Below are 14,956 nucleotides of genomic sequence, written 5' to 3'. Positions count from 1 at the left end.
TGTCTCCTCAGGCAAGGGTATAAAAAGCAAAAATAAAGAAATGGGACTCATTCAAACAAAATCTTCCGCACAATGAAGGAAACCATCAAGAAAACAAAAAGGCAACCAACTGAATGGGAGAAGATATTTGCAAATATGTTTGTTAAGGGGTTAATATCCAAAATATAAAATGAACTCAGATGACTCAATATTAAAAAAACAAACAAGCAAACAAAACAAAAACTTGATTTTATTTTTTTCCCTTTTTTTTAAATTTAATTTTTATTTTAAAATTAAAAAAAAAATTTTATTGGGGTATAGCTGTTTTACAATGTTGTGTTAGTTTCTACTGTACAGAGAAGTGGAGTTCCCTGTGCTATACAGCAGGTTCTCATTAGTTATCTATTTTATACATATTAGTGTACATATGTCAATCCCACTCTCCCAATTCATCCCACCCCCCCTTTTCACCCCTTGGTGCCCACACGTTTCTTCTCTACTTCTGTGTCTCAATTTCTGCATTGCAAATAGGTTCATCTGTACCATTTTTCTAGATTCCACATATATGCCTTAATATATGATATTTGTTTTTCTCTTTCTGACTTACTTCACTCTGTATGACAGTCTCTACTGGTCAGAATGGCCATCATCAAAAAATCTACAAATAATAAATGCTGGAGAGGGTGTGAAGAAAAGGGAATCCTCTTGCACTGTTGGTGGGAATGTAAATTGATACAGCCACTGTGGAGAACAGTGTAGAGGTTCCTTAAAAAACTAAAACTGGAATTACCATATGACCCAGCGATCCCACTACTGGGTATATACCCAGAAAAACCATAACTCAAAAAGACACATGCACCCCAATGCTCACTGTGGCATCATTTACAATAGCCAGGTCATGGGAGCAACCTAAATGTCCACTGACAGACGAATGGACAAAGAAGATGTGGTACATATATACAATGGAATATTAATGAGCCATAAAAAGGAACGAAATGGGGTCATTTATAGAGACGTAGATGGACAACTTGATTTTGAAATGGACAGAGAGCCTGAATAGGCATCTTTCAAAAGACACACAGATGGCCAACAGGCACATGAAAAGATGTTCAACATCACTAATCAGGGAAATGAAAATCAAAATCACAATGAGATATCACCTCACACCTGTCAGAATGGCTGTAGTCAAAAAGGCAACAAATGGCAAGTGTTTACAAGGATGCGGAGAAAAGGGAACCCTGGCACACTATTGGAGGGAATGTAAATTGTTACAGTCACTATGGGAAACTATATGGAGGTTTCTCAATTAAAAATAGAACTACTTTGATCCAGGATATATATCTGAAGGATATAATAACAGTGTCTTGAAGAGGCAGGTGTACCCCCATGTTCATCGCAGCATTACTCACAATAGCCTAGATATGGAAATGACCTAAGTGTCGAGCAATAGATTAATGTATTAAAAGAAATGTAGTGTGGAATAATATTCAGCCATAAAAAATAAGGAAATCTTGCCATTTGCGACAACATGTAGGAACCTGGAGGACATTATGCTAATTGAAATAAGTCAGACAAGAGAAAGAGAAATACTATATAATCTCACATGTGAAATGTAAAAAAGTCAAACTCCTCAAAGCAGAGAGTAGATTGGTGGTTGCCAGTGGGTGCTAGGTGAGGAAAATGGGAAGATGTAGGTTAAGGGTACAAATTTTCAGCTATAAAATGAAAAAAATCTGGGGATCTAATGTACTGCATTACTGTAGTTAACAATAATGTTATTATATACTTAAAAGTTGCTAAGATAGTAAATCTTAAATGTTCTCAGTATGTGAAGTGGTGGATGTGTTAACTAACCTTATTGTGGTCATCATTTCACAATACATACTTAGAGCAAATCATTACGTTGTACATCTTAAACTAAAGAATTATATGTTGGTTATATCGATAAACCTGGGGGAAATTTTTTTAAAGATTAAATCATGCTCTTCCTCCTGTCTTAAGAATATGTGCATTTACCTTTGTTCAAGAGTTTGTTTCTTTCTCCTTAGGGTTCCAATGGATTGTGCTGGGTGTTGGGCAATTTTCAGGGGTTCGTTAAATGCTTTCATTAAAAGGAACTGAATGGTTGTAACAGTAACTGAATGAATTGTGAAGGTAGAGAGGATTTTTACCAGAAGACAGTAAAGAGAAGTTAGCCAGCAAAAAGAACTAGTCTAACTTCCTGTCCCTATGTTAAGTATGGTCTTATAAAATAAGAATTTAAGAAGGTTGCCCAAGGTGTATGTTGATCACAGAGAAATCCCAGTGGGTACAGGAAAGATTTGTAATGTGGTATAGGAATGGGAAGTCAAATCAGGAGAGAGAAGCATCAGGCATTATGTACAGGAGAGTCCTAGAAATGACAGATTACAGAGTGGACTGAAGTGTGACAGGGGCTCCAATGCTGCTTGCATATAATAAGATGGGAAGGACTGCATAGAGTAGTGACATGTTTTCCATCTCCCTGGAACAAGTATTTCAAGAAATTTAATGATGGGACTTCCCTGGTGGCGCAGTGGTTAAGAATGCACCTGCCAATGCAGGGGACACGGGTTCGAGCCCTGGTCCAGCAAGATCCCACATGCTGTGGAGCGACTAAGCCCATGCGCTACAACTACTGAGCCTGTGCTCTAGAGCCTGCAAGCCACAACTACTGAAGCCCACGCACCTAGAGCCTGTACTCTGCAACGAGAACCCACCGCAATGAGAAGCCCACACACCGCAACAAAGAGTAGCCCCCACTCGACACAACTAGAGAAACCCCGCACGCAGCAACAAAGACCCAATGCAGCCAAAAATAGATAAATAAATTAAAAAAAAAAAAAAAGAATTCGCCTGCCAATGCAGGGGGCACAGGTTCGAGCCCTGGTCCAGGGAGATCCCACATGCCGTGGAGCAACTAAGCCCGTGCACCACAGCTACTGAGCCCAGGCACCACAACTACTGAAGCCCATGCGCCTAGAGCCCGTTCTACACACGTGAAGCCACTGCAATGAGAAGCCCGCGCACCACAATGAAGAGTAGCCCCTGCTCGCCGCAACTAGAGAGAGCCCGCATGCAGCAACAAAGACCCAACACAGCCAAAAATAATAAATAAATAAATAAATTTTTTAAGAAAAAGAAATTTAGTGCTAACATATAAAATACAGATTGCCTCCTACCTTGCAATTTCGTGTGCAGCATTCCCCCGAACCACATATTTTATTTTTTTTCTTTCTACATGTTCTAGGATCACAGCAGGCTGGATGTGTACAATTCTGGAAACAAATGCTTTGTTACTCAGTCATGCATGATTAGGTACAATCAAATAAAACTACAATACAGAATTTATTTACGAAGTATGAGCATTTCTTAAAAACCAGTTTCTGTAATTCCACTCTTTACATGAGACTTATTGAAATCAACATCTCAGCCAGTAGGTTGTAAAAGAAATGTGTCATTTCACTACATTCCATATAATCTGAACAATATTAACATACTACTGTGGAGCCAAAAACTTAGAGGAAATAGTTATTAGATTTCTTGTTAGCTACCATTCTCTTCTAAATTTTTCCTATATTCTTGCTTTCATAATAAATCTATTTACACACTGCCAGCAGGCAGACTCTCAGCTTCTGTCTGAAATGGCAAACCCCCAAACTTCTGCCCCCAGAAAAGTGGTCCCAGAAGCCAGTCTGGTCTGTCCAGATTTCACTGGGATGCTGGCCCCATACGTACTTGTATTTTACAAGATTCAGTGCCTTCAATCAACTTTTCCAGTCTTCAGTAGCAAGTTTGTTTTAAACTCTGTAATTTACCAATATTAGAAGTTTGAGTTTCCTGGTGTTGTGTTTTTTCTTACTGGTATTTTTTTTGTTTGTTTTTGTTTTTGTTTGCAGTACGCAGGCCTCTCACCGTTGTGGCCTCTCCCGTTGCGGAGCACAGGCTCCGGACGCGCAGGCCCAGCGGCCACGGCTCACGGGCCCAGCCCCTCCGTGGCATGCGGGATCCTCCCGGACCGGGGCACGAACCCGTGTCCCCTACATCAGCAGGTGGACTCTCAACCACTGCGCCACCAGGGAAGCCCCTTACTGGTATTTTTAATTGGTATTTTCAATGAACAGCTTCACCACAGGCAGCAATATTATACTTTTAAAAGGCTATTTATTTCATCTATTGACTCGTGTATTCATGTACTCAAAGTTTAAATATTCCTTTGTTAGCTTTTTTTCTTACTGTATCTCTTAATCAAATGTTTGGTTATTCTAGTTTGGGTTTTTTTTTTCTTTTTCAATACAACTCCATTTGTAAGGGCAGACTTTCTTGAGAATAGAATGCTCTGGCTATTTCAAAATGGTTCCTTTTCCCCTCCCTCTGTCAGAAGCATTAGACTTCTCTCCAGTATTCACTGTGACAAACAGTTCAAGTTTCTGCAGGTACAACTCATAAAAGTGTGGGGACCTTCCTATGATCGGGTTCCCCTGGAGTTTTAAACTATCAGAGTTCTACACACTGAGACTCCAGAAATTTGTCAATTCCAGTTCAGGTTTTCCTACCCAGATACTGGTTCCCAAAAGGTTTTAGCTTGTGGGTTGCTACTCTATTAAGTTGTGATTCTCTGCATCCACCTGTTGGTTTTTCCAATTTGTGGGGCAGTGGTTTGCTCTGTGACCTCACATCTCTGATGGATGCAAGAAGAGCTATTTCTTTTCCAAGTTGGTTAGCTTTTTACTTGTAAGGACTAAGTGGTGACTTCTAAACTTCTCACATGTCAGACCAGAAACCATAATTGTATTTCAATGTATTTGAATAAAAGTCCTTTGAATTGGCTTTTGAATCTCCCATTTCAGAGTCTATCATTTTATTTTTCTTAACAGAGCCTAAAAGAAGAAGTTTCTAAATTTGATTAAGTACAACTTACATATTTTTCTTTAAAACCTCATTCTTATTTGCCTTATCTAAGAAAGTTCTGCCTATCACAGAGTCAAAAAGACTGTCTCCTGTGTTTTACTCTAAGAGCTTTAGGATTTTCGCTTTTATATTTAGGTCTTTGATCCATTTCAAGTTAGTTTTTGTGTATGGTGAGATGTCAAAGTTTTCTTTTTATGTACGTGGGTATCTAGCTCATACAATACCTTTGTTGGAAAGGTTTTCTTCACCCATTTAACTGCCTTAACATCTCTGATTGGCAGAGAATCAACTGACCTTATAAATATTTTATATTTGGATTCTCTATACTGTTTCATTAAGGGATATATTTATGCTTTGGCCAATACCACATTATACTGATTATTTCTGCTTTATAGAAAATTTTGAAATTTACAGAAAATTAGTGCATGTGCTCCACCTTTGTTCTTTTTAATTGCTTTGTCTATTCTAGGTCCTTTGCATTTCCATATATATTATAGTATCAGCTTGTCAATTTCCACAGAACGATGGTGGGGTTGGGATTGGGATTGTGTGGAGTGTTGATGTAGAGCTGACATCTTGGCAATATTGTGTCTTCCAATCCATGAAAGTGGGATATGTCTCCCTCTCGATCTTCTTTCATTTCTCTGAGCAATGTGAGTTTTCATTGTACAGGTCTTGCACGTATTCTGTTAAATTTATCTCTATTTCATGTTTTTGAAACAATGTATATGGAATTGTACATTTTAGTTCATTTTACATTTGTTCATTGTTTATACATAGAACTCCATGGAATTTGGGTTCACGTGCATTCATTAATTAGCTTTAGCAGACTTCGGGGGTAGATTGTTTAGGATTCTCCAATCACGTGGCCAAGTTGAATTTGATTAGACAGTTTTAATCTTCCTTTCCACTCACTGTTTCTTTTTCGTGCCTTACTGCAGTTTCACTGTGTGTTTCTTTGTGTTTCTTTATCTTCCCTTACTGCAATGGCAGGAGCATCCACTGCAGTGTTGAAGGGAAACATAACCTGTCCATACAAAACTTTTTTTCCGTATAATAGCAAACGATGCATTTTGCTATATAGTCTATCGTCTTTAGATGTTCTTGTCTTTTTGTTACTGCTTGTAGTTAAAGGCATATTTCTGCAACTCCTTATACACTCTTTGTGGTCACTAATTATAAGATTAGAGCTGATGCATACACTAAAGAATTTAGGAAGACAATATCTGAAGACAAATATTAACTAAAGGATGTTTGCTCCCCACTTCAAAAAATGGCAAAATTAGGAAACTTAAAGGCTTCCATCTTCCCCAAAGAGGTATTTTTCAAAATTTTTCTTCTAAAAGACAAGGTCTTCTTTTCCACCTCGTACTCACATATACAGGAAGCAAAAAATATTTTTGAAAAAATTTCCACTAACCTGTAAAGTGCCGCAATCACATTCTTCACCCGATTCCAACTTTCCATTGCCACACGTCTGCCTCTGTTTGTAAACTGGCTCAACAGGAAGGATTTTATGAAGACATTCAAGGCCAGAATGTGCAGCAAAATATTTAAAGTCATCCAAGCTACAAGTGCTAAAATCCTTTATACCCTCAGATAGCCTAAAATATTAAAAAAAAAGGGTATGACAAAAATTATTGCTGTATAACTCTACATTTCTCCTAATGTATGATGTTTTCAAGAGAGATTTAAAGAGCATTATTCTCATGGATAACAATAAGCACACGTTTAAAAATATAAAAGTATTTAAAAAATACTAACATTTTTAACACACTTTTTAAATTTCACCAAGAAAATTCTTGTAATGAAAAAAAAATTCCAAAATCTTTTGCCATTCATCCTGTTTTAAAGAAGACCAATTATTTACCTGTCCTAAAATCTTTATTAATTGTTTAAACATAGGAACTGTGTTACTCTTTATTTACCTTCTTAGTGCCAAACAACTGAATTTAAAATTTTTGGCCTAGGTATTTAATATACTTTTTATTTATTTAATATCATTTTTGTATTTTTTCTGTAAATATCAATATGAACATGTCTGTATTATCTTTAAAAGTATATTTTAGAACTTTTGCTCTCTGTAATTAGGCATTTTTCAAACAAGAATCTGTTGTTTGATTTATACCATGGGAGGGACAAGAGGAATACCTGTCCTAATGGAGTGAGAAAGTTGTTAGTAGTCTGCTAATATATCAGCATCCAACTAAAACCCTAGAAAGAATACAATTTAAGAGTAAAGACTATGCCCTAGACCAGTAGCTGACAAACTTATCTGTGAAGGGCCACACAGTAAATATTATAGGCTTATATGCCATATGCTCTGTTGTAGCTACTCAACTCTGCCACTGTAGTGCAAAAGCAGCCATGAAGAACACATAAAACAGTAAGCCTACAAAATGAATTTACAAAACAGGCAGGCAGCCAAATTTAGCCTATAGATCATTGTTGGCTGACCTCTGCCCTATACTAAAATCTACTCTGTATCAGTCCTAACAGTTAGAGCCTAAACTCAAGCCCTGACAACATCCCCAGAGGAAACCAAGTTTGGAAGTTCAGGCCTGCCATTTTAGAGGGGTTTGGAAATGCCTTGAGTTTTCTATAGACTCATGTTAATGAAGTATAAAACCAAGCACATAAAATTTAAAATGATTACCCAATAACTGAATTGCCTGGTAGAAAAAGAATCAATGCTTTTCAGAGGAAGGTAATGAGAATCTAGGCTTTCTATTGTACTATCAAACAATATCCAATATGCCACTACTAATAATAATCATACAAAGAAATAAGAAAATGTAAACCATAGTCAATAAAAAAGCAGTCAATAGTAAGCAACACTGAGATGGCCCAGGTGTTAGATTTGGCACACAAATACTTGAAAGGAACCATTATAAATATATTCAATTAATTAATTAAATAATTCAGAGAAATTACAGCCTTACAGAGTGAACACTCAAAAGAGAGTGCATATCATCCAATTTACCTAATGTTCTAGAGCCAGTAAAACCAATTGTAGTGATAGAAATCAGATCAGCTGTTGACTGGGGCAGGGTGGAAGGTAAAAAGGACAGCCAAGGATCACAAAAGAACTTTCTGTGGAAATGGAAATGTTGCATAGCCTGATTGACACTGGTTCAGTAATTTGTATATATTTATCAGTCATAAACTTGTACACTTAAAGTTTAAAGTGTATGAATTTTATTGTAGACAAATCGTACCTCAAAAGTTGATTTTTTATAGTGTATATAAATACAACACTCAAAAAGATGATGAAAGAATATTCCTTTGAGAAACAATTTCACACAGAGAAGAAGTAATTTAGTTATTATCTACTTTGTGCCTTCACAGATATTTGGGATAACATAGATTCAGTCATCACAGGACAAAATGAAATAATAAGAATACTGAGCTAAAAGGTCATTATTGGAAACATTTACCAAGCACTCTTCTAGGCAACTGGTGTGTAGTGAAACGTAGACCAAGTGCCTGCTAGGGGCAAAAAGTATAAACATCAGGAAATAGGTATATGAAATAAGTCAGATAGTTATTGGAATGATGAAGAAAAATAAAACAACACAATTTACAGGGAATAAAAGACACTGTTTTAGAAGAGAAGACATTTATTTAAAAAAAAAAAAAACTATAGCTAAGATTGGTAACAAGGCAAGGGTACCCACTCTCACCAGGTCGATTCACATTGGGCTGAATTTATTTCAAGTGCAATTAAGCAAGAAAAAGGAATTACACAAAAATAGATGGAGAGGAAAACATAAAGCTGTTCTTATTCATGGACAACAAGATATTGTTTACAGAAAATCTTAAGTAATCAACAAATAAAATCTCCTGGAATTTCTGTTGAGTTTAGGAAGTTTGCAGCACACAAAGTCAACATACAAAAATTATATTTCTATGTACTAGCAATGAGCACTCTGAAAATGAAATTAAGAAAACAGTTCTTTTCAAAATAGCAAAAAAGAATAAAATGTTTAAGAATAAATATAACAAAACAAGTACAAGACATGTAAACTGTAAAATACCATACATTGCTGGGGAAAATTAAAGACCTAAATAAATGAAGACATATACCAGATTCAAGAATTAAAAGACTCAGTATTGTTAAGATGGTAACTCTCCCAAAATTGACTATTTATAATACCCAAGATATGGAAGCAACCCAAATGCCCATCCACAGATGAATGGATGAAAAAGATATGGTATAGAATATTACTCAGCCATAAAAATGAATGAAATTCTTCCATTTGCAGCAACAAGGATGGATGTAGAGACTATCATACTAAATGAAGTAAGTCAAACAGAGAAAGACAAATACTGTATGGTATTTGTCATACTAAGTGAAGTCAGTCAAATAGGGAAAGACAAATACCATATGGTATCGCTTATATGTGGTAACTAAAAAATAGTACAAAAGAACACATATGCAAAACAGAAGTAGACTCACAGATATAGAAAACAAACAAGGGGTTACCAAAGGGGAGAGGGAGGAGGGGAGGAGCAAGTTAGGAGTAGGGCATTAAGAGATATAAACTAGTATGTATAAAACAGATAAGCAACAAGGATACAGTAAATATATAGCACAGGGAATTATAGCCATTATCTTGTAATAACTTATAATGGAATATAATCTGTAAATATACTGAATCACTATGCTGTATACCTGGAACTACCATAATGTTGTAAATAAACTATACTTCAATTTTTAAAACTCTCAACAGTTTTCATAAAAATTGGAAATTTGATAATAAAATATATATGAAACTACAAAGGACCTAGAATAAACAAAACAATTTGGGAAAAGATGAAAAAACTTGGGGATTTGTACTACCTGATTTCAAAATTGTTTTTAAAGTATTATCAGTGATACTAAAATTTTAAAAAAGCCTTTTTCTTCAGTAGTCTCTCTCTCAGTGGGGCATAGTTTTACTTATTTGTGACTTGATGTCTTTCTAAATTTAAAAAAGATACATTTTTAACTTGAATTGTACTGTTCATCCTTATATTGTATAATGCCAGTATCAAGGCACTTAACTTTAAATAGAATCACTAAAATCACACAATTCATATGGCTTGTCCCCAGAGGGCACCTTCAATCTAGCCAGCAGAGAAAAATACAAGCCAGACTCTGGAAGGTAGGAAGGAGGAAGAGAACGTCCCCAGGCATGGAGAGGCCTGAGGGAGTGCTGGGTCTTATTTTGGCGTGTGTTCCATCTGCACTTGAAAAGAATGCGCATCCTAGTGTAGGATATAGTGTTCTATAATTGTCAATTAATTCAGTTTGGTTATAGAAATGTAAAGTCCCTAACCAAAAAACAATTTTTAAGTATACTGTGTGTTTAATAAAGAAAATGATCTTACACAGCTTTTGGTGACATTGCGCAAACATCTCCTGAACAATGGCAGATCTCAGTATTATCATAACTCATTCCCATGTTAAGGCCAAGCAACTGCACAATACTGAGAGCATATGACTCCAAGGATAAACCCTCTGAATACTAAATATAAGGAAAAGAAAAGAAAAATAGTTAGCTAAGAATCTTATTCAGTTATAAAAAGTTACTATAATCAAAAATTCATACATAAAACTCATTTTTTAAACATCTTTATTGCAGTATAATTGCTTTACAATGGTGTGTTAGTTTCTAATTTATAACAAAGTGAATCAGTTATACATATATATATGTTCCCATATCTCTTTCCTCTTGCATCTCCCTCCCTCCCACCCTCCCTATCCCACCCCTCTAGGTGGTCACAAAGCACGGAGCTGATCTCCCTGTGCTATGTGGCTGCTTCCCACAGGATTAAAGACACAGACCTACTAGAGAATGGACTTGTGGATATGGGGAGGGGGAAGGGTAAGCTGTGACAAAGTGACAGAGTGGCATGGACATATATACACTACCAAACATAAAACTCATTTTTAAAATTCATTAATGCAGCCAAGATACTTAACGTAGACACAATTGTACTAGTTATGTAAGTATTATTAAACACGGATGGATGAGTAACACTACAGTTTAATTTCAAGATACTATTACATAATGACAATACCAGCTATCTTAGCAAATCTAATAGAGTTTAAACACCACACTATATCGCTTCTTTGAATTATTTTAAACAAGATGCTTTTAATCTTTTATTTTAATAATCAATCCTACATTCTCTTTGTAGTATACAGTCTCTAAAATGGGTCCCTGCCTCCTGGTATTTATGATCCCGTGTATCCCCACTCCATTGAGTGTAGGCTGGACTTACTGACTTGCTTCTAATTAACTGAATATAGCAGAAATGATGGGTCATCATTTCCAAGATAAGTTATTAAAAGACTGACTTCTTGGATTCTATGTCTCTCTCTCTCTCATTCGCTCTGGGGGAAGGTAGCTACTTTGTCATGAAGTAGGCCTGTGGAGAGGTCCTCGTGAGTGAGCTTGGAAACTTTTTCTGAGGTCTTCCAATAGTCACATGACTGAGCTTGGAAGCAAATCCCCTCTGTGTTGAACCTTGAGATAATTACAGCCCTAGCTGACATCTTGTTTTCACCAACTAAGCTGCTCCTAGATTCCTGACCCACAGAACTGTGTTGTTTTCATGTGCTAAGGTTTGGTACAATCAGTTACATAGCAATAGATAACTAATACACCCTCAACAGGTATTGCTGTTTTCCTTTGAAACATTTCTATTATCTGCACAGAAGTTTATAGCAGTTTTATTCATAACTGCCACAACTTGCAAGCATCCATGATGTCCTTCAGCAGGTGAACAGATAAACTGTGGCATGTTTCAGACAATAGAATATTATTCAGCACTAAAAAGAAATGAGCTACAAGGTCATGAAAAGACACCGAGGAAATTTAAATGCATGTTACTAAGCGAGAGAAGCCAACCTGCAGAGACTATATACTATATGACTCCAACTATATGACATCCTGGAAAAAAAGTTATGGAGACAAAAGATCCACGGCTGCAGGTGGGGAGGGGAGAAATTAATTGGCAGAGAGCACAGAGGATTTTTAAGGCAGTGAAAATACTGTGTATGATACCATAATGATGGGCACATATCATTATTTGACCAAATCCGTAGAAAGTACAACACCAACATTGAACCCTAAGGCAAATTATGAACTTTGGGTGATTTTTAATGGGTCAATGTACGTTTATCAATTGCAATAAGTATAACCCTCGGTGAGTGATGGTGATAACGAAGAAGGTTATGCAAGTGTAGGGGCAAGGGATACATTGATAATCTATGCACCTTCTTCTCAATGGTGCTGTGAACCTAAAACTGCTCTAAAAATAGTAGTTTTTAAAAAGTTGTTGGTACTTGATGGACCAAGAGCAAGATGGCATTGTGAGGGAGCGGCAAGTAAAGCACAGTTCAGGGGAGAAGATTAACTGACCCATGAAGATGTTTCTAAGTTTCCATTCCGCATATTGCCCTGGGTTGCTTGTTGTTCAACCACAGCCACTGAGAGGTAGAAAACAACAATCAGCTGACGCATCAGACACTTCAGTCCACCTTCAGAGCGTAGAGAGCAATTTTGTTTACTGGAAGACTGCTTGAACTCAAGCAATCCCTCCTTCCTGCACCCCAGCTTTTGATCAAAAGCAGTTCTTAGGACCAAACAGAAGCCCTTGCCAGGACACACTTTATTCCCTTCATAGTTACAGACAATATTAATAGTAACCAAGGAACACATTTCGTTTCTCAGAAGACACAATGCCACTCTATTGGAAAAGGCATTCAATATAACTTTCATTGTCCCCAACAGGTCTCAGATAGCTGGTTCAATTGAGAGACATAACGGTTTCCTTAAATAATTCCTTTTCAAATCCAACAAATGGACCCTTAAATGGGTGTCTATATTGGCCAAGCTATTAATGTCTCTTAATTCAAGGACCCTTGTCTGACACACACTTCACACAAACTTTAAAACATTTTTCCCTTTTCCTTCCCTATATTTAAAGGGGCTTATGTCTGGCCTCCATGTATATGAAGACTCACTGTATAGGAGCCCCTTTAACTATGTCTCCCCTACTGCTGTAAATATTTTATCTTGCCCCACCCCATAAGGGTTGGAGACCAGATCCAGGTACATACCATCCTGAGGTCTATTAACCATAGATTTCCTCCTGGTCCAGGCAGCTGCTAATTTGACATGAGACCCATTTGAGCCTAAACTTCCACCACCACAAAAACAAATGAAAAACAAAAACAAAACCTCTCAAGTGCAGCTGTACAACATTCTGTTGACTGTTCATCTCATTACCATTGATCTGAGTGTTTTTATTGGTTTGCAATCTGGAGGCCCAAATCCTCCAAGTAAGCCATTATTTCAGCCAGACGTGGCAAATGCTGAGGCCCACATGCCACTGAGTTTGGATAATACAAACCTTACAACCAAAAGACTTCACCAGCTTGCCTGTCAACAACCAAACCAACAACTGAGGCAAAAGGCCCATACTGGCTGGCCAAATTAGGGTGCCTGCCTCCAGCATAATTATGGAGCCCTAAACACGGGTATAAATATTTTAAATGGCAAACAACCTGACCTCCTATTAACCACATACACCAAAATCAGGTCATAAAATCTAAAACCTATTTATAACAGAACTCTTCTCATCACCTAATAAGGCAAAATCCTAGACTGTTGGACACTTTTAGATCCAGCCACAGCTAACTTGGGCTGTGCCAGTCAGGTTCTGCACAGACGTCAATATCACTTCTGCTCGCTGTGCACCCAGAAGCCCCTCGAGTTAACAGATATTTATAAATTGAAGTCACAGGCCCAACATTGCCTTCAAATTACACAAGTACTTCAGCACCATTTTAATACCACAGAGCCACAAAAATAAAACCTGCGTTCATTCAAGTGGGGATCAGCTTAAAAAGGATATCCTAGCACCACACCCCAAACAACATTGCCCTGGCCCAGGAACTCGCTGCTAGAGATGTTACCACCTCAGATGACATCACTCCAGCTTAAGACCTGCCTCTTGGAGATGACTCTGCATCCTGCACGGAGACAACTTCCCCTCAGACACTAAAACTTCCACCCCAGGCAGGCTCATGCACTGCCTCTCCCAAGGCACAAATTGCACACAAGAAATGTACTGGTTTTCTTACTTCGATATTAGGGACTCTATTGTGTTTCCTGAGCAGCTGTCTGTGTAGCCCATGACAAGGGTATACTTTTTTGTCCTCTATCAAACCATATATCCCTACACTCCATGTCTCTCTGTGCCATTCTAAACACTGGTGGAGATTATTGCTTTCCCTAGGAGTCACCTGCCTTGTATCATGAACCCCTGGACCCTAGGGAGAGGAGCACTCACTCCCCAGTCCCTTCTCCTACTACTCCCACCCTGCATCTCTGACCATGACTACAACCACCTCTTCCCTTTGGGTACATACAAATACCATCAATCTTTATATATACTTTACCAAACTAATCAGCTGATACTCTCCAACACCATAAACTGCCTGACTTGCCACTTTTACCCCAAAATACACCAGGGTATTATTGTCAAGAAACACACATATAGAATTTTTAACACAATTTACAACTGCACAAAGATGCTCTTAGAGACTCCAGAAATTTCAGATCTATTTCCTTGGCTAATGTTATACAAATGGGAAATTTAGTTATGAGCTGGTCTACAAGAATTCCTTATACGTCTACTTCTGTTTCTCCTTTTTACTCTCATAATAAAATGTTCTCTACGCTGTTTAGCTAAACTTATGCTCTACTCTCTAAAAGCGTCTTATTACGCCAAAGGTTTGATCATATCTCAAACCACAACAAGACTAACTTTATTAACATCACCATTTGCTGTATTCCGAAGCTTTCATATCTAGGGCCTTACCAACCTAGAGGACTGCCCTTCTTAGGGTTATCCAATTACTTCAGATAGTAGACAACTCACCTTTCATATGCAAACCAATCAATCCAGAGCCCATATACCCTACCACCTGACAGTCTGATAAAGTCTGCTTTATCAGACTCACATACACCAGGCCACTATCCACCTGCCA

General features: G+C 37.4%; 1 protein-coding gene across 5 annotated transcripts in view; it reads right to left on the bottom strand.

The window, feature by feature from the left end:
- The window catches only part of LOC113628890 (disintegrin and metalloproteinase domain-containing protein 5-like), a 171,080-nt gene that overhangs the window by 109,161 nt on the left and 46,963 nt on the right, over positions 1-14,956 (bottom strand). For all 5 annotated transcript variants that reach the window (XM_027122884.1, XM_027122888.1, XM_027122887.1 and 2 more), the window contains exons 11-13: positions 10,282-10,418; positions 6,329-6,512; positions 3,180-3,275 (exon numbers count right to left, since the gene is read on the bottom strand). In XM_027122884.1, the coding sequence (XP_026978685.1) occupies positions 3,180-3,275; positions 6,329-6,512; positions 10,282-10,418 (417 nt within the window). The remainder of the gene's footprint in view (positions 1-3,179; positions 3,276-6,328; positions 6,513-10,281; positions 10,419-14,956) is intronic.

The sequence above is a fragment of the Aethalodelphis obliquidens genome, unplaced genomic scaffold, assembly GCF_003676395.1.
Source record: "Aethalodelphis obliquidens isolate GAN/ISIS:26980383/991018 unplaced genomic scaffold, ASM367639v1 scaffold25, whole genome shotgun sequence".
Classification (NCBI taxonomy): Eukaryota; Metazoa; Chordata; class Mammalia; order Artiodactyla; family Delphinidae; genus Aethalodelphis; species Aethalodelphis obliquidens.
This window is presented reverse-complemented; position numbering and strand designations above follow the sequence as displayed.